The sequence below is a fragment of the Sorex fumeus genome, unplaced genomic scaffold (genome assembly GCF_029834395.1).
Source record: "Sorex fumeus unplaced genomic scaffold, SorFum_2.1 ptg000005l, whole genome shotgun sequence".
Lineage (NCBI taxonomy): Eukaryota > Metazoa > Chordata > Mammalia > Eulipotyphla > Soricidae > Sorex > Sorex fumeus.
In genome coordinates, this window is record NW_026606062.1 from 5,916,316 (window position 1) to 5,942,610 (window position 26,295).

General features: G+C 42.9%; 1 protein-coding gene across 3 annotated transcripts in view; it reads right to left on the reverse strand.

The window, feature by feature from the left end:
* PID1 (phosphotyrosine interaction domain containing 1) overlaps positions 1 to 26,295 on the reverse strand; it is a 288,088-nt gene that overhangs the window by 156,679 nt on the left and 105,114 nt on the right. For 2 of the 3 annotated variants that reach the window (XM_056121631.1, XM_056121644.1), the window contains exon 2: positions 7,454 to 7,600. In XM_056121631.1, the coding sequence (XP_055977606.1) occupies positions 7,454 to 7,600 (147 nt within the window). Of the gene's footprint in view, positions 1 to 7,453; positions 7,601 to 8,438; positions 8,523 to 26,295 lie in introns of those variants that run through there. The other variant, XM_056121637.1, reaches the window with a different exon arrangement.

Here is a 26,295-nt window from a genome sequence, read left to right on the forward strand (position 1 = left end):
AACTCACCATAGATGAAGAACTTGGCCCTGGCTGAAGATGGGAAAACAAAAGTGCAGTTTGAAATGAGGGGTGAGAACTCATGGACAAGAAATCCACACAAAAACCACAAATCCAACAATCAGCTTCCACAACAAGAGCCTGGGTCATTTATGTCTCCAGTAGACTGAAATGGATGCTAAATCAATAACCACGGGCTTTGGTTGTCCCGTTATGCATACTGTCAAAGGGTGACATAAAAGGGTTTAAGAGGAAGGGTAGGGTTGAGGAGGTTTAGTGCCTAATGGAGAGAAACTCCCTGCTCCCTTGGGTTTCCAGAAAGTTCCTTAGCTATTGCTCTCCCTGGTCCTGAAATAGCAGTGCTGGGTCTGTGTCTGCATGTGTCATCTGTGATGTGTTTGCCTGTCTCGCTCTGTCCTTTTGTCATAGTTCCATCTTCTACAGGACATAGACAAAGTGCCAAATGCCCTCAGCAGGGGGCCTTTCAGGCTTGCTCTCAAGTGTGTCCATTTTCTCCTCTGAAAGTTGCTTCTCATTCTCTCATTTGACCTTTGACCATGTGTTGCCAAATCAAAACTCTGGAGTGAAACATCCGAAAGGGAGAAAAGGGGAGTGTAACCCACCTCTTCTCCAGGAAACGACACCTCCCCACCGGAAAGACAGAAGTCCTGGGGCCAGAGTGATAGTACAGTGGGTAGGGTGTTTGCCTTGCATGTGACTGACCTGGGTTCGATCTCCGGCATCACCCATCACTGCCATGAGTGATTCTTGAGTGCAGAGCCAAAAGTAACCCCCGAGCATCGCTGGATGTGACCCAAAAAGTCAAAAAAGGAAGGAAGGAAGGAAGGAAGGAAGGAAGGAAGGAAGGAAGGAAGAAGTCCCTAAATCTCTGGGAGGCCAAACTACTCTTAAACCCAAGTTTGGGTGCTCTCCATTCAAAGGCCAATACTCAAGAGAAAAGAGTTGGTGTAAGAGAAATGGTCGGTTCAGGAACAAGCAACCTGAAATGAGGCGAACTTGCCTCAAAAACCATCTGGCTCTTAACCTGGGGGTTGTGATTTATAGAAGGATGGTGAGAGTCGATGATTGTAGGAAAAGTCAGTCAGAGGATGGAGTCTGAGAAGCTTCTGGAATCTTCCAGAGGGCCCGACGCTGCCCTTCTCCAAGCTAAGAGGAGTTCTTGAGCAGGATAAGCTCCAGCAGGGATCTCAGGGAACCCGTGGCTTGTTCTCCCCACCTAACAACCGCTCTCCACCCCCATCAGTAATTGTATCTGTTTCAACATCATACATACAATATTAAAGAATATCTTTTTACCATGGAAAGTGGACTAGAGCTGAGTGAGTGAGAGAGAGAGGGGGAAAGAAATATGTTTGTGAGGAACAAATTGGAGTCCCTTGTGTTTGCTCTTTGTCAAAGCATGTGGCAGCTAATGGCTACTCAAGATGAGTTGCTGCATTGGGCCCCTGAGAGTTGCCTGCGCCAAAACTGAGGGTCCTCTAAGCTCCATAGAGATAACCCGGAAGTAATATTCCATGAACATAGGAGGGCTACAAGAGGAAAGGAACAGCACCCACCTCTGCTCCACAAGGATGCTGCACACTGCCTGGCTAGCCCCTCTGCTTCCAGGAAGCACTGGTCTCCCTCCAGCTCACAAAATCTGTCTTTTGAGGGAGGACCACTTTGGGTCCCTCTCCTGCATTGTTTTTCCTCTCCCCAACAATACCCAGATTACTCTGGCAGAAATCTGGAAATGGACTTTCTTCACAATTCAGAAGTAGACACTTCCGTGAGGTCAAATCCATTCAATTTTCCAAATATAAGTATTTTTTCGAGACCTGGCACATGCTTACATTTCATCTGGGCAGAGTCTGCCTCGGGGAAAGCGTGGAGCATGGGACACAGCTTCCTCATTCAACACATGTGTGGTAACTGTGTCTGTAAGAGAATCGAGCCTAAGAACAAGTCTGGGGCACACAGAAATGAGCAAGAATAACGAAGTGGAGCAGATTCCAAAGGAACACCTGGGGTACATCTGAAATTCAACCCTCCTGCTGGAATTGGCAGGTTCAAAAGCACCCAGATTGTGGTTGATTTGAGCCCATTCAAGTTAGATTTGTTTTGTTCAAATCCAGAGTAAGCAAAATGCATGTTGCTCTCTGTTCTGATTAACACTTATAATATCCTGAAAGTAAGCAGTACATTCTGGTAAAAAAAGGAAAGTAGGGAGGGAGGAACACTTCAAAATTAATGGCATAAAATTTTCAGAAAAATGAAATGTTTTGAAGTAAATGATGTTAGCTCACAGCAACTTTAACCTTTCAACACTTAGGGAGGTGTGTGAAAGAGAATATGCTTTAACTGGCTACAGAAGAGTCTAAGACAAGAAAATGCATTTCAATTCTGCATCTGAATTCAGAAGACAATAATAATCAATAAAGATGATGGGTCGGGTCACAATATATTAATATTCTTTTATTTGTGTTCAGTCGACAGCAAAATCAGAAGCATTTCACAGGGATCAAATCTCTATAACTGGATTCATGGAATGCCCCAAATGACTTAGGACAAGAAAGGACAGCAAGAAATCATCCGTAAAGAGACTACATCATACAATCAACTTTCTCCCTTCCTTTGGTGGGTGGGGGGTAAATGAGAATAAAATGAGCAAACATAATTATGTTTCCAATTACAATCACACCTGATCCCATAAACAAAGATATAAATATAAACATAGATACCAGTGACACCAATTTTAAATCTATTGAAATTCAAATCAGGAGCTCTTTGCTGCAATTCACTTGCAACATATTTTACGTATGCGCAAAATAACAGAATTGGAACAATGCCTGTTTGGTCTTTAGCTCAAACTTCTCAGCCTCACAGAACTGTCATCCACCATATCCTTCCTGAGTATGGGGGCTTCAGGTTGCCCCTCTTCAATGCCAGGAATCTCAAAAAAAAAAGTGATGGAAAGAAGTAAGATGGTTATGGACAGAAATCCCTCTTTCCTTCCTGGTGATTGGTCAGATGGGTTGTGCCCACACAAATATGAAGGACTTCGGCAGCCCTTCCTACAGCGTCTCTCACTCAGGTGCAGGTAAGGTCTGAGAACCGAATAAGAGCTTGATGTGGCAGGTACCTCTCCAGTGAAGGGAGCAAGACGGAGATGCTGACACCAACCCAACTGCAGGATAAAGACAAGGACACCAGAAGCCCAAACAGGTGATGCAAAGGAAAGAGAGAGGTTGGAATATGACAGGGAAGACGCAAGACACAACATCCTCTCGAACACCAGCTCTTCACTATTCTACCATCTTTGCATTATCATCATTTTTCTCTATCTTTGCATCACTATTATCACCATGTGCAAAGGCTTTGAAAAGCCTGGTGACTAGGTCCACAAGGGAATCAAACCCCCAAATAGTGATGCTTCCCAAGGTGAGGCACGAACAGCAGGGCTCCCTTGCACTGCAGAAACGGATGCACAGGGGTCTCCAAATATGATTTTCCATCCCACCTCTCCTCCCTCCCCTGAGCGTGGCTCCATTTTTGTCACCTGCATTGCTCTGCCTACACATCTCACTGGGGTTCAGGTCTTCAAACTCCACACACCAATGGGTCGCCACCTGCTGTGTGAATGGAATGGTCTATCTGATGGCAAAAGCTCCCAGTTTGGGGCCGGAGCGATAGCACAGCGGGTATGGTGTTTGTCTTGCATGCGGCCGACCCGGGTTCGATTCCCAGCATCCTATATGGTCCCCTGAGCACCGCCAGGAGTAATTCCTGAGTGCAGAGCCAGGAGGAACCCCTGTGCATTGCCGGGTGTGACCCAAAAAGAAAAAAAGAAAGCACCCAGTGCCACCTCTCAGCTGATTCACCCTGAAGTGAGCTGTCTTGAAAGAAGGGACATAAATGTGCCTCCTGAGGTTTGGGGGCACACAGAATTTCCCGGTTTCACGCTCATCTTACTCTTTCTACGTGGCCATTTCTTCTACTTGACAAGACCTCAACACCTGCATCCTTGCTCCAGGAGGGCAAGTACAAGGTAGGACTTGAGTGGCGTCACAAGACAGCGCCTAGTTTGAGAATGTCCATGCACCAGACAGAAGCAGTGACTGAGAAACCACGTGCAGCAAAGTGGGTTCCAGCCTCTGAGAAGCCAAGGAGCATCACCCCAAGGGCTGATGAGAAAAAGCGTCTCCATGCCATTGGGGGGGGGGGAGATGTCCATTAAATAAGCCCACCCCAGATTTGAAAAAAAAATAATTAAAGTGGCAGCCATAGAGAACACACAAAGAAAAGAGCCAGCTGCCCACGGCATGAATAGGCTGGCAGGCGGACTCCCTGGGGACCCGTGGGGAATACAGATCAGAGGGAATTGGGGGGTCAAGCTATGCTCCCATGATGCTCCCCACCACCCATTTTTCAACTCCCGTCTCCTTCCTTCCCTCTGCCTGCTCTCCCTCTCCGGAGATAAGGTTACACAAGCCCAACTCACTGGAGAGCTGCTGGGCCCACAGAACGGGTCCTGTGTGCAGGCGACAGGGTGAGCTGGACTCGCAGCTGGGGCTGGGGACATTGTGTTCATTATTCCCCGCAGCCAGGAGCCTCCGAGAGCTTCCCTCTGCAGCTGGCATGGGGCGAGCTAGGCGAGTCATAAGAACCAGAGGAAACACTGCACTTTGTTCCCACAGGGGAACATGGGGGGGCGGGGATGAAGGGGGACTTTTGGAGTTTCCAGTCACAAATGGTGAAGCTTAAAAAAAAATGTAGTTTTTTAAACAGAAGAATATGAGTGCAAACAAGCAGGCGATGAGGTCGTGAGAATGAGTGGGCCGAATTCTCCAGCGCTTCTAGAGTTAAAGGATGAGTGGAAGGTACACCAGGTACCCCACGGAAGCAGACAACTTGAAGGATGACCCACGGGCAGTTTGCTCTCTTTGAATGGAATCGTGAAACCAGAAAGCGCCTCGAGAGGTCTTGGCACAGAAGCCCAACTTCAGGAGGAGGTTCATCTCTGCCTGGCTCTCCTCGCGCGGTTGGTGGGGAAGGAGAGTTCATAAATGTTTTACAGCCTGGTGGAATGTGTTTTCACCTTGCGGACAGATGCTCTGCCCTGTGTGGGGCGGAAAACAGGGCTGACGCCCCCTCGTCTAGAGAGTCCCAGGGACAAACAGCAGGCAGCTGGCCTCCCTCTGGTGAGCGCTTCTGGATCCCTTCTATTTTTTTTCCAACATCTTTTTATAAGAAAAAGTAATGAAAATGACCTTCGAGAGGAGACAGGGAAAATTTTGCTCTCTGAATTGTATATTCCTTTGAAGAAAAATCATCACTTTTTTTTATTATTATCCTAGCAACCCCAACTTTACCTACCTGTCTGCCAAGCAAGAAACCCAAGATCTTTTTATCTGTGACTGCATTTTCTTTCCTTCCTATTTAAATATACTCCATGCACTTAATTAAACCTCCCTTCTTCTGCTTGTCACTGTTGACTCAAGTCTGCTTTAGGGGAACCACCTACCCCCATCGGCACAATTCAAAATGACTAAGAAATCTCTAATACAATTTGATCTTTCATTTTCGAATTTGAGCATTTTATAATTCCCATCATTATCAATTCAACCAAAGCATGGCTTTGGGACGCACAGCCCATTTTGGAAACCTCTTCTTTGGAGGTCCACAAAGAGCTACTACAACTGTCATTTGGAAGCGCAGAAGTTTATCTTTGCTGAGTAAATTGTTCTGGGTTTCGTAACCAAAGTCATATAACTCACTTACCTTAAAATCCCCTAAAGGGTTGCCATAATAATTCAAACAAAATCTCAAATCCCTGCCACAAAGATGAGACTCCTAAAGCCAGACCCTGCCCGACCCTCCCCTCGCTCTGTGTCACTCAATACAAAGTCCCCATGTCCCCAGTCCTGGATGCTCCAGGCCATTCTGAAATGCACCAAGACCAAATGCCCAACTATAGACCAAGCAGTGGTAGTGTATATACACAATGCAATTTTATGCAGCTCTGAGAAAGAATAAAATTATACAATTTGCCACAACATGGATGGATCTAGAGAACATAGTGCTGAGTGAAGTCAGTGAGAAGGAAAGGAATGAATACAGAATGATCTCTCTCATTCATATGTGAGACTTAAAGATACACAGAAAGGGAGTAATAATGGACCCAAGATAAGACAACAGGACAACAGGAGAAGTGATTCATAAAACTGAGATGGTGTGTGTGTGTGTGTGTGTGTGTGTGTGTGTGTGTGTGTGTAGACGAGGTGAAAAGGAGAGGGACTGGGGTCCTTGGAGGGGAGATGTAGGTACACTGGTGATGAGTATGGTGTTGTAATTATATACACAGGAAACCAGCATTAACAATATTGTACACCACAGAAGCTCAACCAACAAAAGAAGTAAACAATTAAATAAAATGCACCAAGATCCTTTTTACCCTAAAGAAATAAATAGCCCTCCTTGACCATTCTGCTGAAAACTTCTTCCACAAGTCCTTAACACACTGGTTTTCTTAACGCCCAAGCCCGTTTGACTTGTGTTTTCTCCTCTCTTCTCCTGCTAGCATTTAAACTCCCTAAGGATATTGGGGAGCCATGATCATGTTTTCCCCAACCCCCAACCCCCGCCCTCACCCCCACAGAGCCTAGATGAGATGTATTTCTGAATGAACCAGCATGGGGGAGGTTTGGTGCATGATGCCATCACCAAATCCTATCCCAGCAATGCCAGAATGGAAGAGGGGATCGAATATTCTGGCAAAAAAGATCAATGGATTGGTGTTTCTCAAATCTAAAAAAGCCATTTAAGAAGGAGAGCATATCAAGAGTTTATATGGATCCTGCCTTTCTTTAATTTACTTTCACTATGAAAAACAAATACTTATGAAAAATATATACAAGAGGTTTTCTTCGTTACCTCAACATCAATTGCTAGATTCATCAACTCTTATAAAAAGGGATCCAACAACTTAATAAAAATTAGACATTGTATTTCCAGCTTTGCATCCTGGTTGGCATTACATTTACATAAATAAAAATTGCTTTTATTGAATCCTGAGGTATAAATTCTAGGATAAAATTTCAAGAGCCAAAGCAAAACCAAAAAATGCAAACTTTTCTGCATGGGTCTTAGCAATGACAACTTTTGGGAAATTGTGTGTTGTTCTCTTCTTTATTAAAATTCCTTATGCTGTATTCAGATGGCAAGTATAAAGGGAGGGATTATCATTAAGACCAGAACATCTCTTGGGAAGCCCAAAGTGACATCAGGTTTCAAAAACCATAGTGCGAATGCATTTTTGTTCACACATTTATGTTAATCCCCAAAACCTCCCATGTGCTATGTTGATAAGAAAAATAAAGCAGTCTCTGGACCCCACTGACCATCCCTCCATGGGCTCCTGCTGTGGATCCTTTCCTAGCTTTGCTTCCCACATACCTTGCAGCCACTGTGTGTTCTGGTCTTCATGAGAGGGGTGGTGGTACACAGCTCGATGGCCTCTGGCTCGTGGAAGATCACCGCTGGAAGAGGCTCCTTCTTCAGTGTCAGGACATTCAACTTAGACTTCAACATGGTCTGAAAGTGCTGCGAAGTGGAAGGAAAAGAACCGAATTTAGTGACCTCACTGGGAATCGTACAGGGTCTGAGTGGATATTCCACCCAGTGGTAAAATCTCTGATTTCATAACTCTTGCTATGTGAGATGAGGCTAAGAGAGAATAAGAGAGAGGGGAAATTTGGTCCAGGTATCATTTGAGGAAACGCAAATCCCTACACAAAAGGAGAGTCACCCAAGACCATGATCTCAGAAGCTCTTCTCAAGATAATATGGATAGATGAGATAATAGAAATAGGGGGCCAGAGACATAGTACAGCATGCAAGGTACTTGTCTTGCATTTGGCTGACCTAGATTCACCCCTGGCATCCCATGCAGTCCCCTGAGCCCACCAGGAGTGATTGCAGAACCAGGAGTAAGCTTGAGTACAATCAGGTTGTGGTCTCATAATCAATGTGTGCATGTGTCTGTGTGTGTATATAATTAGAAATAGATTTAAAAAATTCAGCTAAATAAAAGGAATATGTTATAGAAAACATTTGGGAAAAGTCTAGAGATTTAAAAAAAAGAAAACAGAAAGAACCAATGAGACACAACATAAGACTCCAATCCCAACCCTATCTTCCCTAGTTCTATGATGCATTGGATATGAAACTTTAGGAAATTTACAATCTCTCCATGGACCATTTGATCCCCTTATGAAAATAAATATCCAGTCTATGTGCAACACTTGCTGCCACAAATCTTTAACATACCTAGAATTTCGCCATATTTAATCAGCATGAACTATGTCACCCACTCCAGACCCTTATTTGGACTAATATAGAAGTTCTCAGGCTGGCCCTACCTCTTGCAAACTGGCCTTACCTCCATACTCTCATACAGAAGTGTTGCCACAGCGGGTCCAGAGGGATTCTTCTGAAATGCAACTAGAGTGTGCAACCCCTCTGATAAAACTCTCCCTCTTTTTAATAGAAAAATTCCAAATCCTTCCCGCGGCCTTTGAGTTTACAAGTAATTCATTAACCCAATTCTTCTCTGATATCATCTCATACTCACCTCTCACTCTTTCACTTACTGAAATCCAGTTATGTGACTTTCTTATTCTGAGAATAAGACAAAGACACATTTATCTTAGTTCTACTGAAGATGCTAGTCCTGCCCCAGAAATCTACATCCCTTGCTTCCAGAACTTTTGAAGGAGTGTCATAAAAGGCTACCTTAGGAGGAAAATCTCCCTACCCTCACCCTCTTCACCATTATCTTAAATAGTAGGTGCATGCATGTATGTGGACACACACATGTTGGGCTGGCTATACTGTGCCATGATGAGACATTACCCCTTGCTTTATGCATAATTTAATGTTCTTGGTTTAATGATACCATCTTCAATTCATCAATGCTTATCTCTGAACTTGTGTTCGGTAAAGTAAGTCCAAATGGACAGTGAAGCACATAGGGAAGTAGAAAAGACAGGCAAAATATTTGGATTCCCTCATTAGAAGTTCCATCATCAAGATACAAAGTGAGTACCAGGTAAGCCTGCAGAGTTTAGGATTCAGCACAAGAACAGCCCCCAGTGCCCACCTATTTGAATGAGAATATCCTTCCAATGCAGAAAAAGAGGCCCATTGTATGCTAAGAAGCATGACTGTTGGAAGAACCAGGTCATACCCATTCATTTGCAATGACTATTCTTCATTGAGCAATCACTGTACTGGAAGTGAAAACACACTTTCAGGAAAGGGAAAGGCAGGGAAAACATGTTCCTCTGTACTAATCAGTCAACCCAAGGTCAGATGTCAAAAAAGGTGCATGTTTGAGAAGCCAAGGAAAAACAAGTGAATTCATTTTGTAAAGTATTTGCTCTGTTCTGGTAGAACAAAATTCAGGAGCACAAATACACTTGCAAGTGCAAATTGTGCAATTTAAATGACCCTGCTCTTACAGTTAAATTTCAGGTGGGCATTGTAAAATAAGACAATACCTGGAAATTTATGGTAGCATCCTAAACGTTTAACATATATATAATATGTGTGTAGCTTGTGTATATGCATATAACATACATACGTATATACATAAGTATGTGTGTGTGTGTATATATATATATATATATACATATATATATATATATACCACTGTAGCACTGTCCTCCTGTTGTGCATCAATTTGCTTTAGCAGGCCCAGTAACATCTCCATTGTGAGACTTGTTGTTACTGCGTTTGGCACACCAAATACGTCATGGGTAGCTTGCCAGGCTTTGCCGTCAGGGCAGGATACTCTCGGTAGCTTGCCAGGTTCTCTGAGAGGGGCAGAGGAATTGAACCCAGGTCGCTGTGTTGGCCGCGTGCAAGGCAAATGCCCTACCCGCTGTGCTATCACTCCAGCCCAAATATATATAATATATATAAAATATCCTTACATAACAAAGATTTGGGAAAAAAAAAGCTCTATGACTCTGAAATAGAGAAAAAGCTCTAAGATTCTAAAAAGGAGGTTCGTGGAAGAAATAGCACATTTTCTCAATGTCTGTCTCTGGAACTTAACACTGACATCGTCCCTTTTTTAGGATGAAAACTTACCCACTCTGATACCTTTTTAGGGTTTTGGTTTGTTTTTTTGGGGAATGCAGGGAGCGGGGGAGGAGGAAGAGAAAGGTTCGGGTTCTATCTGGTCATGCTCAGGGATCACTCCTGGCGGTGCTCAGGCATCTCTGTGTGGTGCCATGGATTGAACCAGGATCAGCCATGCACAAAACAAGGACCTTAACTCCTTACTATACCTAATACCTCTTTCTGATTTATTATTATTATTATTATTATTATTGGCTGGAGCAATAGCAGAGCGGGTAGGGTGTTTGCCTTGCACGTGGCCAACCGGGGTTCGAATCCTCCGCCTCTCTCGGAGAGCCCGGCAAGGTACCGAGAGTATCCTGCCCACATGGCAGAGCCTGGCAAGCTACCCATGACATATCTGATATGCCAAAAAACAGTAACAACAAGTTTCACAATGGAGATGTTACTGGTGCCTGCTCGAGCAAATCGATGAATAACAGGAGGACAGTGCTATTATTATTATATTTTGCTTTTTTTGGATCACACCCAGTGATGCTCGGGGGTTACTCCTAACTCTGCACTCAGGAATTACTCATGGCAGTGCTCAGGAGACCATATGGGATGCCTGGAATTGAATCCGGTTGGCCTTGTGCAAGGCAAATGCCCTACTCGCTGTACTATATCACTCTGGCCCCACGAATATATTTTTAGATGAAAGAGAAACTTGTCCTCCCATTTCCCATGAAGTATTCACTCCTAATGTTTTGTTTGAATGTAAGGTCAAATTCTTCATATTCATCCGGAATCTTCTCCTAGTGATTCTAGTCCCACTGAAGTACGGGGTTTGGGGTAAGAGAGCAGCTGCAGAGTAGTAAACACCTTACCCACTGTGCTATTGCTCCAGCAAATAATAATAATAATAATATAAGAGAGAGGTGTTAGGTATAGTAAAGTGTTAAGGTCCTTGTCTTGTGCATGGCAGATCCTGGCTCAATCCATGGCACCACAAAGAGATGCCTGAGCACCACCAGGAGTGATCCCTGAGCACGGCCAGATAGAACAAAAACTTGAGTGTGCAAAGGTTAGTTTGTCTCTGTGGCAAAGCAAGTGGGGCCATACAATGAAAACAACAAATAGTGGAGGGGCTCAGAAGATAAGATGATGGGATGGAGTCCTATGACAGCAGCTAAGGCAATTGCTTTACTTGTGGGCCACCTGAGTCCAATCCTTAGGACCCCAGATGGTCTCCCAAGTCCTGTCAGGAATGATCCCTGACACAGAGCCCAGGAGTAAACTCTGAGCACTGCCGGTGTGGTAAAAAATAAAATGGTGAGGTGAGAAGAAGTGGGAAGTGGGGATACAGTCGCACATCTGTCATGCTGGAGGAATTTTCTAAGGGGTATATGAAACCACAGCTCAGCCCAGCCTGATTCCAAACAGAGTTTGAGCTCCAGAAGATGGCCCTAGAGGGGCTGGAGCAATAGCACAGCGGGTAGGGCGTTCGCCTTGCATGCCGCCAACATGGCCAACACAGGTTCAATTCCCAGCATCCCATATGGTCCCCCGAGCACCGCCAGGCCTGATTCCTGAGTGCATGAGCCAGGAGTAACCCCTGAGCATCGCCGGGTGTGACCCAAAAAGAAAAAAAAAAGAAGATAGCCCTAGAGATGGCCCTACTATCCCGAGGGTCACTGCCTGCATGCTGAGATCGTACCCCTGTCCCCATGGTCATTAGCACTGAACCAAGGTTCGCAGCTACAGATCAGTCAGTCACTGAGCTCACACAGACTGGAAGCAGCTAGGATGCCTAAGGCCTTCTTGATCCCTTGGCCATGAAGCTAAGTCAAAGAAAGATGTTAAGGCCCAAATTAGGGAGAGGAATGGGAAGGGATTCCAAGTCTCCCTTCAAAACGGGGTGTCTGGAGCCCTTAACTATCTCATGCCTCAGAACCTCTGCATTGGCACCTGCAGGTGTAGGCCCAGCTGCCCGTTTATTCCACAAAGCGCTATAGTACCTTCATCCAGCTGTTGTGGAACAGATACAAAACATCAGTCTCTGTGGGAGGGTTTCTCCCAGCAGGCCAGCTCTATTAACAAAGGATAAGTGAAAATCTACATGAGGCGTGAGGCAGCTAGAAAGACAGGCAGAACTCATACCTGAAAGTAAAATTCAGACAATGATTCCTTTCTTAACTAGAGCTTTTTATTTTCTTCATTCACATAGGTTGTCCTTCTTTGCCCACTGTGCGAAGATGAAGGCAAAGAGGGAAATAAAATGTGTCTTAAAGGATGAGTCACCGAGTGCAGAGTAATACCTCATATAATAGAAAATTAACACTTTTCCGCTGCTCTTTATAAATCTTTGGTGGCAGCCGTGTGATCCTAGAGCTATTTCTGAGAACACTCTTGTGCTCTTTTCCTTGGGCAATTTCATTACACTCTGCTGCTTGGCAGGGTGGGTGGAGTTGCTAGTCCCCTGACATTGGGAAAGAGTGTGACACAGACCAGGCCATCGGCAGCTCACATGCCAGTCACCAAAGACATGGGTTTAGAGGAAACTCAAGGTTGGCTGAGCAGACTCTTCCAGAAGACTGACATTACAGGGTCACAAGTCCAGGACCCCGAGCTGTGACTAAGCTCCTTTCCCATTTGCCATCATGGTCAGTCTAGGCATAAGTCTACTCCAAGACAAGCAGGAATGGGCAAAGGAGAGACAACATTGCTGAGCACCTGGCATCAGCTTGAATAACTCAGACCCACCCATGAATTTATTACAGAGAATAAGAACCAATACAGGGTCTTTATTCTTTAGAGAATCTGAGCTAAGTGTCTGGTTCCCATCATTGAAAGGGCCTTGCCAATACAAATTGCTTTTTTTCTGAAAAATCACCTGTGAAAATGACATAAATCCACCAATGAACAATCTCAAAGGACTCCATGGATGCTAAATTGCAAAAAAATGAAGGGTGTCTTTTGAGAAAGCAAATCTTGCAATGAATTTTTTGAGCAGGCTGAGTCTTCATGACAAAGTTCAAACAGCACTGTAACAAAGGTATTAGAGTCTTCATGTTATTCATATCTAAGCCCATTGAGCAACTGCCAAAAAAACTGGGAGGGATTCTTCAACTCCAGAGATATCTCCCCAAAGACTGTTTCTACAGTGACGTTTAATTCATGTGGCAAAAGCTTTTGGTAAAGAGTAAGGATCCTGATATTCATTGTATAGCATGGGCTGTCATCTGAACTATATGCTCTTGTATTTCCTGGACCTCAGCGTTCTCATCTGTAAATTTTAAAATACTATGATATGGGGAGGTGTAGAGACATTAGAGGGTAGGGCTATTGTCTTATATGCAGCCAACCTGGTTCAATCCCCAGAATCTCAAATGGTTCCTAAGCCTGCCCATAAGTGATATCTCAGCACAGAGCCAAAAATAAGCCCTGAGCACTGCCAGGTATAGCCCCCCCCATAAATAAATAAATTAATTAAATACTATGTAAATCCATATTATGAATGACAATTTTGGGTTAGAGAGAGAGAGAGAGTACAGGAGGTAAGTCACTTGCCTTGTATACAACTGACCTAATTCTATCTCAGCATTGCATATGGTCCCCTGAGCACTGCCAGGATCCCTATGGACAGAGCCAAGAGTAAGCTCTGAGAAGCAACAAGTGTTGATCCACCCTCCCCCAGACTAATACATTGCTTGTTCTTTGCAAAAACTAGTACACTAAAAAACAACACAATCTACAATAACTTAACCCAGTGAAGTGGTCTTAGAGGAAGACAACTAAAGAAGAAGCTAAGAGAGGAGCTTGGAAAAGCTACTATTCCCAAATGAAAGATGCATATGGTTCCACATGGAAAATGTGGTATTCATTCTTAAAGAAGGGGAGTGAAAAGCGTTGCAGAAAATTAGGGCATTGCCCCAGACAAATTAAACAAAGCTCAGCTTTCTGCGTCTTGTGCTTTATGTGTTATCCTAAAATAGAGCCTCTAAATCAAGCCCCATTATGCGAATGGGGTAATCGCTATGCCCTGTATAATTTTACAGTTGGCACTTTCTACTCCTATTCAGACATTAATCTCTGACAGTTTAGCAGTCGAGAATTTACATATTTTACCAATTCAAATTGGGTGTATCTCACCTTTGTATTGATTCTGATTCTAAACTATAAAGCATCTTTGGAAGGCAAATCTCACTTCCCCTTTTTCTAAAATAATTGAAACAGTTGTCCCTCAAATTAAAGGGAAAGGCATTAAGGTTTTAATCGTTGGTTCATCCTTGCATCTTGAGGACTGACTATTATGTCTTGAGGAATGACTATTATGGTCAGTTTTAACTTGCAAATTACTGATTCAGTAATGCCCTAATCAAGCTTCAGAAGCAGGACAAATGTTCTCCTTTGAGATCCACAAGGAACAAGTGGGTGAATCCAATTAATGGAAACTGTGGGTACTCCAAACAATTGTTCATTTATATAAGTGTGCAAAAATTAGTAGGACTCTTAAGCACACTTATACACACTTAAATTTGCAATTGTCTCCAATTCATTCATTCATAATCACATATTATTTTACTACGTGGGGGTTTGTTAAAAATAATAGAAATCAGCTGTGGTTTGCTTACAACTTATATTACTGATACTTTTATAAAGGTCTACTCAGCTCCCAAACATGAGAAAAGAAATAATTGTAACACTCTGCCTTGACCTTTTGTAAGATCTTCATTTATCATTTTAATGCAAATTCTTAGATTTCTATTCTTAATGTTTATTCTGGCATTTTCACACAAGTACATAAAAGCAAGAAAAATGCTTCTGCTATGTAAAATAGAAAATAATGTGTATATGACTTAGAGAAGTAGATGAATAAATAAGAGGCAATATATAGGGAAAGTATATGAGTAACATTTACTTAAATTCATTTAAGCATATTTTGATACAAAGTGTTCTGTTGTTTGTGTGTTCTTTTAAAAAGTAAAGCAGGACTAGATAATCACCCCAAATCTAGCAGGCTTCAAAGATTAATTTTGCTTTGTTCTGTGGCTACACCAGCAGTGCTCAGAGATCACTCCTTGGCCGTGCTTTTGGAATCATATGTGATGCCAGGGGTCACATCTGGGTCAGCAGCATTGTAAGTAACCTACCCACTATACTATCTCTCCAGCCCTCAAAGATTAATTTCAATTCAATTTATGCTTGCCTGTTGTAGGAAAATCTATACCCATTTGACATTGACCTTCTTAATGCTAATTACTTAAGTAAGTGCCTAATTCAAGAGTTCTAGTTTTATTTTGAAGGCCTATATCTAGACACACATATATTTAAAGACTGCATATATCTATTAAAGTGATAGTTATTTTTAAACTAACTGAAAATACTGTTTACACCCCCATATTTATTCATGCAGCCTTAATTATAGAAGCACTTCTTTTGAACATCACACATTCTCTAAAGAGATTATGTGGGAAAGTCACAAAAATAACTGTCCACGGAGTACCCGGAATGTCTTCTAAGGCTATTGAGCTTGTGAAAGGCTTATTCGGGGCACTGTGTATCAGTGTGTGTGCATATGTATGCATGAACACACAGATATGTAACACATTTCTGATCTCACACATACATTCCTATGTGCTTGTCTTGCTCACTTACATAATAACGTTCTCTTCTATGTTCAGTTCAACAATTTACTGTTGAACTCAGCTTGAAAGCTATTGGTCCATTAAGTTTTAACTGATGCACAAACTGCTTCAAAATCAAATTTGAAGTAGTACTGCATGTCTGTGTTAAATATATTGCTGAGTTTTGCATTTCCACCCTCTTGAAAGATCAGAAGACCAGCCAGGGCAGCTTCCACTACTTAACAGCAAGGATTAGCTCCAGCTACTTGGTACCACTCCCTAGAACACAAGGCATTCTCTGCAATTCACCTACTTCCTCATTTTCCCAACTGCCAACTTCCTCTTCATAGTAAATATCAGTGACAGTTTTAATAGTCACATTATACCTCACAATGTCTCTCCTATACACAGCTTGTTTGCCTCTTATACACAGGTAAATTTGCAATTGTCTCCAAATGACAAATGCTAGGAGAGCCGGAAAAAAATTCCACCCACTCATTAAAAAATTCAAACACAACTGAGTTAACTCATACCTATGTTGAAATCGTAAAAATTCAATAAGAGTGTGTGATATAGATGTCAACTTAAGTATAGGGTAGAAATAAGTAGTTAGGATATGTCTTCTGTGGGTAAGTTGTCTCACATGCCCCCTTTTATGTGTTTATTTGCACTGAATTTAGTTCAATCTCTAAAGATCAATCTATTTATTTGACTTTTAATTTCAATCAAGGGGAACCAGTAGGAACCAAATGGCTTCTTCTGCTTAAAAGAACCAAATAAGCCAGAAAGACAATTGTGTAATAATAGTTGGTAACATACAGGATCTCAGTCAAGAAGGAACAGTTCTCCTGAAAGAGGTAAGTGAAGTAAACTATATTGCTACTATCCATTTGTGATCTTTAGACAGTTTTCAGGCTGCAAACAAGAATAGATATAGGGTCTAGGAGACTAAAAGACAGAGATGAAAGAGTAGGGAGAGAAAGAGAGAGAAAAAAGAGATATGCATAGAGAACTCAGGAAACCTGTGAAGAGTCTCTAATATGAAGCTGAATGGAAAGCAGAGTACAAATGAAAGGAAACTAACAAGCCTGGAAAAGAATCAGTTCAGGGATTAGAGACTGGGGTGTTGATTTTCACATCGGATCAGTGATCAGAGCTGCTGCTCCTTCCCACCAGAATGGAAAAACAGGTGAGTCCTAGGGCATAGTGTAGAATATGCAAGAAGGCCTAGTTTCAGTGTTGAGGAATAATAAGCATGTGACTAAACGTCAATTTGAATCCACCTGCAAATCTCTAAAGGAATCAGTTCTTCAGATTAATTTATCAAAATTATACATTGAAGAGTTAAAGAATATTTATAGGAATATAAAACTGACAACCAATGAGATAAAATACAAATACCTGACATCCAACAAAAACTCACCAGATATGAATAGAGGCAGGATAATAGAATGCATAGGTGACAAATTAATTAACCAAGACCCACCCACAACTATAAGTTTTTAATGAGTTATCAGGGCTACATTTTTACAACTGTGTCTCTGTTTAAAATAGAGATAGAATATCTCTATATTCCAATTGTATCTATATATTCCAACTGTATTTCAAAAGTTTAGTAGGGACTGTGAAGATATAAAAATGGTCCAAATCTAATTTTTAGAGATTAAAATTATAATTTTATGGGTTAAAAGTACATGGATGCAATTAACAACCATTTTGCTATAGAAAGAAATACTGAACTAGAAGTTAGAGCAACAGAAGAAAAATGTTTCTATAAACTGAAGAACTAATCTACATATCTCAATACCAATAATATCACTACCGCCATAATATCAGTGATACCAATTTACATACAAGCTCTTTTCAAAAATTGAAAAGTATTTCAGCCAATTAAAACAAAGATACTGGATAAAAAGAAAACTGCAAATCAATACCCCTTGCAATGCAAGAATATATAAACAAATTATTGGCAAAGTGAATCCAACAATATTTCCAAAAGCAAAGTCAAGTGTAACTTATCTCAGGAATGCAAGGTTGGCTCAGTATTTAACAATAGATATAATTCACCATAATAAAAAAAAATCAAAATACTTACATCATTTCAATACATGTGAAAAATATATTTAGTGGATAAAACATTCATTCAGAATAAAAATTCCCAGCAAAGGTATCTTAGTAAAAAGCATTAGAAAAAATGATTTATTCATTTATTAAGGATTAAAATTACTTGTTAGTTTTTGATTATTGTTGAAATTTACTTGTGCATTTTCATTGACTGCCCATTAAAACTAACTGGTAATTTACCACCTTTAAGATATTAGGCTGGGATGAAAATGTAGCTCAGTTGTAGAGCACATACTTCCATGTGTGAGGTCCTGGTTTCAATTCCCAACACATTAAAAAGGTAAAATGGGCCAGCGAGATAATACAACAGGTAAAGCTCTTGCTTTGAATGTGACTGACCAGGGTTAGTTCCCCCAACCACTGCCAGGAGTGATCCCTGAGCACAGTGGCCCAAAACACACACACAAAAATAAATTAATTAAACAGAGTTAAGACAGTACAAAACTGCATTTTAGTACTTACAAACTCTATCTGCACTGCCCTGTAGCACTGTCCTCCCATTGTTCATTGATTTACTCGAGCGGGCCCAGTAACGTCGCCATTGTGAGACTTGTTACTGTGTTTGGCATATCGAATATGTCACGGGTAGCTTGCCAGGCTTTGCCGTGAAGGCAAGATACTCTCAGTAGCTTGCCAGGCTCTCCTAGAGGGGAGGAGGAATCGAACTTTGCTCTACCAGGATGGCAGCATGTAAGGCAAACACCCTACCTGCTGTGCTATCGCTCCAGCCCACAAACTCTATCATAAAATCTTATTTTTATTCCTTTAAAATATATGTTTTTCCCTCTGGTTGCTCTCAAATTTTTTGATTTTCCAATTGACTGAGTATGTTGGATATAAATGTACTTTTTAGCCCTCTTTAAGATTCTCTTGGCCTCTTGAATCTACAGAACAGTAATTTGGTATCTTTTGTTATATTGAGAAAATTTTCAGCCATTAATATTTTTTTTGTTGCTATGATTTTCTCGTTTTATTTTGTTTGGGAGCCACACATACTGTGTTCTGTGCTTATTCCTGACTCTGCACTCAGGGATCCTTCCTGAATGTCTGTGCAGGACTGCATGTTATGCTAAGGATCGTCCTAGGTAGGGTTGGTCGCATGCAAGGCAAGCAGCTTACCCCCCTATATGATCTGTATGCACCTAATGCTCTATTTTATCCATTTAGGGTTTCAATGATGAATATCAGCTACTCTGATATTGTTCCATAGATTCTGCATATTCTGTGGTACTTTCCCTCCCTTTCCCTTCTCTCTCTGGGGTTCCGTTTAGGATGCTTCTAGTGGCCTGCCTTCAAGTTCACTAACCCTTCCCCTAGCTGCTTTTAACTTCTTGGTGAACTCATGGAACGCCCTCTTCATCTCTCACTCTACTGTTGTTTTGCTCTTATTCTTGTTTTGCACAGCAGTTGCATTTCATTATTTCTTATCATTTCTATCTCCTTGCTGAAATTTAAATGTTCATGCTTCCTTTCCACATTCCTCCCCTTGTGTTTTTGATATGCTAATCACAGTTCATTTAAAGTACAAATCTGAGTCACCTCAGAATCTGGTTCTGTTCATGGTCTTGTTATCTCACAATGGCTTATTTTTCTCTGAATGTCTTATGTGTGTGTAGGGGGGGTGCGGGGGTTGTAGTGAGGTGGGGGGCGGGGGTTAGAGCAGGAGAGCCTCCAAAACAGCTCTCAGAGGCCCAGGTGCTGTTCCCAGCGACACTCAATTCATGGCGTCTGAAAGTTGGATGGCAGACTCTGGTGCTGGAGTGGTCCAGGGATGGCTGAGCATGTGTTTTGAACTGAACTCTGAACGTCATGATGGTAAAGTCCAAAGTAAATAGTTCTGATACCTAAAACTGACCTCATCCCATTTTGGACCTCAGAATGATATGAGAAGTCACTCTTATTCTGGATACAATCTGGCTTGCAGTAGGATATTATAATGAGTTATTCATCTGAGGTATCCCAGATTTTCATTTTTCAAGCATCCCTTTGTCTTTAGGGTGGGATCTGGTTTGCTTAAGTATGACTCAATATTCCTGTTCTACCATCAGCATTCAGAGTCTCAGTTCATACAGCATGCAGAAAGGGTCTCTCCTCTCTGTCTCCCTGTCTCAAGGATGGGCCAATATGGTTTGATACTAGAAGCTTCCAGCCAAGGAGTAGAGGTGGGACATGGGGAGCCCAGAGAAGGGATATCCCACCTCCATCTTTGGCAGGTCTTGAGTTGTATAGTCCTAGAAGTCAGTCTTTGTCTGGGTACTTAACTTTGCCAAGGGATGAGAAAGCTCATTCCAGATAGAGAACTTTTTGGCTTGTTTGTTAAGTCTTCACCTCTATCCTAAAAGCAACATATTTGTTAAGCTGTGAAATCTTGGATTTCTTAGGGGAGAAGAAATCAGCAACTTTGAAGGGATCATCATAACTTCCTCCTCACACACAAAAAAATCATCACAGGACACTTGCTCAGTCCTCTAGTCCAGTTCTCAGTCTTTCTCATGAGCCCTAAAGGTGGCCTATTTAGAAGTGCCTAGGAGTCAGTATGAATCTCCATTTTGGGTATATCATATCCACGGGTCCTATACTCTTGCATTAGCCCATGACTAATCTTTAGAAATGTATTAAGAATATTAGCTAAAGTTTTTGAAAACTTTTTCTACAATAGATGAGTCAGAACTTCTATGTGATCTTTCTTTGAGGGCTTGTTTTCCTGTAGACTGCAGGTTACTCAGATGAGCTATGATCCTGACTCTTGGGTGTGTTCGAGAGAAATTAGGGTATTTATTTAAGTCATGTTGCCTTTTCTTGCTGGTAGGATGAAAGCTATGTGCTTTCCAACTGTCCACATCTTAGGTAGAAAGCAGAAGTCATAGTTATGCTCAAAAATAATTGGCTTTGTATATTTGGTAAAGAGAACCATACCCAACTGTGCTCAGGGCTTACTCCTGGCTCTGTGCTCAAGTATCACTCCTGGAAGGGCTCGGAGGACTATAAGGAGTGCCAGGAAACATATGTCAGCTGCCTGCAAGGTCATATACCCCATCTACTGTACCATCACCCTGCCCCCCAGAGTCATACTTTTTAAATCACCAACCCAGCAATGCACAGGAGTTCCAGGGCCACCACCAATCTAGAGATCCAGACCTAGTGGCTCAGTGCTCAGGCCCAGCAGTGAGGTGTTCAAAGACCACCAGGAGACACCCAGCAATGCTCAGGGGACTGTGCAGTGCGAAGAGAGCGAAAGTCCTTCCACATGCTAGAAACGTGCTCTTTCTCTCCCAAAATGTGTGCTTTCTCTCCCAAAGCCCCAAATTCATTTTGCTATTCAACTCAAATATAAGTTCACTAAAGAATGTTTTGTGCTGCAATAGAAAAAGGCTATGATGTACATGTCAGCATTATCTAGTATTTCCTTTTCCTCCAATGCAGCTCAAAGACTGCATGTATGGGGTCTGCTAGTGCTTCCGCTCTTATCAGCTTTCCTTATTCTCAGATATCTCCTTCTACTGACATACTGGCACAATGCTCTCTGCCCAACAAATGTGGAAACTTAACGCAGGAAATTGTTGGAGGAACGACCCAGAAATACAAAATATTAGCCATAGGAGTAGTGAACGCCCCAGAAATGACCTAAAGCAACTCCTTCATTTCACAGAAATGAAGTGACTTGTGTCCACAGTCGCCTCAAGCTGTAGGCATCAAAGACACACAAGTGCAAATTCCAGCCATGGGAAGGCAGACTGTTCCCAGGCCAAGCCAGGTCACTTCCATGTACCTGATAAAGCTCATAAGGCACCTGATGCCTCACTTTCACAGGTGCATAAAGGACCTGGCTTTGTAGTAAACAGTACAAGGCAGGTCAAGAAGTAAGTACCACAAGAATCACAAATTCCCAGGTCAGAGCAGTAGAATTTGGGATAGGGTATTTGCCTTGCCTGTGGTCAACCGGGATTTGATCTCTGGCATCCCATATGATCCCAAGGATTATCAGGAGTAATTCCTGAGTGCAGAGTCAGGTGTATCTCCTGAAAATTTTTGGCTGTGGCCCCCTAAACCCCCAAATCATAAATCCCTCTATTCAATTATGAGTCTGAATATATGACTGATTTGATGTAAGGTAGGACAATAATAAAGATTGTGTACAAGTGTGTATGTGTGTGAGAAACAGAGACAGAGAGAGAACCTCAACTGCCATTAAAAGCCAGCCATTTTACACAATTATCTCGTTTCCAAAAACATTCTGAAAACAACAGGGAACATTCATTCCAAGACATCTTTGTACGAAAACCAACTTCACTATTACCTGAGACACATCCCCTGTGATTCCATTAAATACCTAGAAGACTAACTGGGAGTGTACACAGACAGGCAAATTATCTTTATTCTCTTCCCTCCCTACTTGTGCCATTGAAGCTTAGACAACCATTTACAGATGCCTAGAAGCACACGTACATAAGCAGAAACACCCAGTTTCGGCTGACAACTGCCAGCAGTTTTTTTTATTTTCTTCAGCTCTCTGGTAATTTTCATTCCCTGCCACTTAAAAAAAAGTGACCTGATTAATTTTAGACAAACCTTAATGAGAATTCTAAGTAATTAAACTGCAGATGAAGCTTACCCTGAGGAGATGTTTTTGGAGGTGAGCATGAGTCAAGCACAAAGGCCTTAAGAAACCCCTGAGCAAAGACAGCGGAGAGCTCAGGACTCAAGAGAGGGGCCTATATGTGCAAGGACACAGATGACCCCTGGCTTACAGGACTCCTGGACCACTGCTAGGGATATGGTGTGTGTGAGTGTGTGTGTCTGTGTGTGTATGTGTTTGGGGGTCCACATCTGGAGGCCTAGATGTAGACCTAGAGTAGCCTCAGATTTCTGAGCATTATGTGGGATCCCTACAGTCACAACAAAAAGGAAGGAAGGAAGGAAGGAAGGAAGGAAGGAAGGAAGGAAGGCAGGAAGGAAGGAAGGGAGGGAGGGAAGGAGGGAGGGAGGGAGGGAGGGAGGGGGGGGAGAGGAGGGAGGGAGGGGAGAGGAGGGGAGGGAGGGAGGGGAGAGGAGGGGAGGGAGGGAGGGAGGGAGGGAGGGAGGGAGGGAGGCAGGAGAGAGAAAGAAGAGAGAAAGAAAGAAAGAAAGAAAGAAAGAAAGAAAGAAAGAAAGAAAGAGAGAGAAAGAAGAGAGAGAAAGAAAGAAAGAAAGAAAGAAAGAAAGAAAGAAAGAAAGAAAGAAAGGGAAAGAAAAAAGAGAGAAAGAAAGAAAGAAAGGGAAAGAAAAAAGAGAAAGAAAGAAAGAAAGAAAGAAAGAAAGAAAGAAAGAAAGAAGAGAGAACAGAAGAGAGAAAGAAAGAGAGAACGGAAGAGAGAAAGGAAGAAAGAAAGAAATCTGAGCCAAGGCAGAAGCCACGAAGAAGCAGCACTGAATCCTTCTCTTCGGTTAAAGTACTGGGAGCATGAAGCATAAAAGAAAAACGAAACTGTACACAAACTTTTCAAAGAATGATAGGGCTGGAGCAATAATGCAGCATATAAAGCATTTGCCTTGCATACAGCTGAACAGCCAACCTGGGTTCGATCCTTGGCACTGCTCTGTACTGCACTGTCCTCCAGTTGTTCATCAATTTGCTCGAGTGGGCACCAGTTACTATGTTTGGCATATAGAATACGTCACGGGTAGCTTGCAGGCTTTGCCACGTGGGCAAAATACTCTCGGTAGCTTGCTGGGCTCTCCGAGAGGGGCAGAAGAATCGAACCTGGGGCAGCCCAGTTGGCCGCATGCAAGGCAAATGCCCTACTGCTGTGCTATCGCTCCAGCAGGAGTAATCCCTAAGCACTACCAGGTGTGAGCCAAAACAAAAACAAATAAGCAAAAAGAAATTAAAGAATCAAAGCAAGGCAGACCAAAAAAAAAAAAAAAAGGTTAAGATTTGGAAATCAAATCCAGTGAAAATTGGTGCTGAGGAGGCCACAGCCCAAGGTGCCCAGGACATACTCCTGGCTCTGCACTCAGGGATCATCCTCACTCAGGACCACTTAAGATTTCTCAGGCTGCGTCTCACATTCCCCCAGGAACTTTGCTGGGTTCTTGTGAATACACCCAGACCATATCTTGCAGCAGTGTAGAACACTCCGGGACAGAGCAGAGACCTGTCATACTGATGACCACACACATTTGGGTTCACTTCACTTCACTTTTGCAAGACAAACGTTCTCCGCAGAACTATTTTAGTTCATGAAGGATTTAACAGTATTTTGGCAGTTGGAAGGAAACTAAAAATAACGTCCACGGGCCTCCCCAGGGTCTGGAAGGTAACGTGTCCAGGTTCTTTCTCATCAGGACACAGTGAGTGCACTGTGCTGCAAAGTCACCTGCAGAGCATGGAGAAAGCATTGGCTGGACATGATACCTCTAGGGGATATTTCATTATAAAAGAGTCAATGGCACATACTCTATCTCGGGGTAACCCACTTCTCAACCTGAGATGTGTACCTGATTTTCTCCCCTCTGGAGAAGCACAGGTTCTCTCTTGGACACCTTTCTGTCTTTCTGTCTGTCTGTCTGTCTCGCTCTCTCTCTCTCCCTCTCTCTCTCCTCTTTCTCCTTTCTCCTTCGTTTTTCTCCACTCTTCTCTCTCTCTTCTCTCCTCTCTCTCTCCCCTGTAATATTTCTCTAATTTAATGGAACGATATCATTTCAAAAACTGGTTAGCACTGGTTAGCACTGTCCTCCTGTTGTTCATCAATATGCTCAAAGCAGGCACCAGTAACGTCTCCATTGTGAGACTTGTTTACTGTGTTTGGCATATCGAATACGTCAAGGGTAGCTTGCCAGGCTCTGCCATGTGGGTGAGATACTCTAGGTAGCTTGTCAGGCTCTCAGAGAGGGGCGGAGGAATCAAACCCGGGTCGGCCGGGTTGGCCGCATGCAAGGCAAAAGCCCTACCCACTGTGCTATCGCTCCAACCCTTCAATAAGTGAAGAGTCAGAAATTCATCTCAGGAGATAGTTCACGCGGCATGGCATATAGCTGGCATGTGTAGAAAGACCCTGAGTTCATTCCCTGGAATCACTTGGCACTCCTAGCACAGGAGGTGTAGAGTCTATAAAATGTAAATATTCATCCACGCCAAAGGAGACAGCAACTCTGACATTTCACTGGCATTCCTCTCAACTAGATTCTCACCTGAATAACTCTCCTGACACCCCTCATGTACAACTCATATCTCAGCTTTTTGCCTGCCTTGTGAACCTCCTGCAGTGCCAAACGTTTCATTTATATATTGACTGTTCTTTGTGGACCCAGGCCCTAGCAACTACCTGACAGGTTCAAGAACTGAATTGGTTGATTAAAGAAAAGCAACATTCTTGGAATTTAAAAGCAATGCCGGCAGGCCAGAGAGATAGAACTGGGGTTGGAGTGACTCTGGGTTCAAACCATGGCACCGCGGGGCCTCCTGAGCACTGCCAGGTGTGGCCCTGGAAAACCCACCAACATGACCAGGGGGACCCGGCCACTCTCCTAATGGCATCATAGTCTCAGACCTGAGCATTGCATCCTCTGCATATTGCCCACAGTGGCCCCGGGCACCATGAGTACTGCTTGTACAGTCCCCCCAAAAGTGAATCCTTCAAACTCAACCTATATGCAAGTGACATGTTCCTCATTTTGCCTCGCTCCTTCTCTTCCTTGACTATGTGCCATCACCCCGACCATCAGCTAGACTCTCCCACTCTGGAGAGTCACCTTGACAATGAGATCAGGCTCGAGTTCAGAACCAGACAGATGTCCAGCTCTCTGGAGGGATGCTGCCAGCCCTTAGCCCTGAGAACCGTGATGAATGGTGACATTTAGATCCACTGACATCACATGATTTTCCTTGGAAGGAAAGGCCTCTGTGCCTGCAGTTCTATGGGAAGATGACTTGTAAAGTGTGTGTGTGTGTGTGTGTGTGTGTGTGTGTGTGTGTGTTGTGTGTGTGTGTGTGGAGGGAATCCACATCTGGAAGTGTTCAGTGCTTCTGGTTCTGTGCTCAGGGCACATTTGGTCCCAGGGATAGAATCAGGGTCACAGAGTCAGTTGTATACAAATGCAAGTGCCTCACTCCCTGTGCTATCTCAGTGGCCCATGGAAGGTCCTTTCTAACCCAAGGGAACATCACAGACAAGTGTGTGCTATTAAGCAAAGCAACATGGATGAGAAAGCAGACACAGGGCCTGTGAGAGAGTCCAGGGGTTATGACTCTTACCTAACCTCTGGCCAACCCTGTTAGGATTCCTAGTACAATATGGTTTCCTAAGCACCACCAGAAGAATAGAGCAGAAAGAAGAGGCAAACAGAGGAATAGGACAGTATTTCAAAATGTTTTTGTCAAAAGAAAAGGAAAAGGAAAATGTTCACCATTTCTTTAAAAATGACCCAACCCAGGGCTGCTTG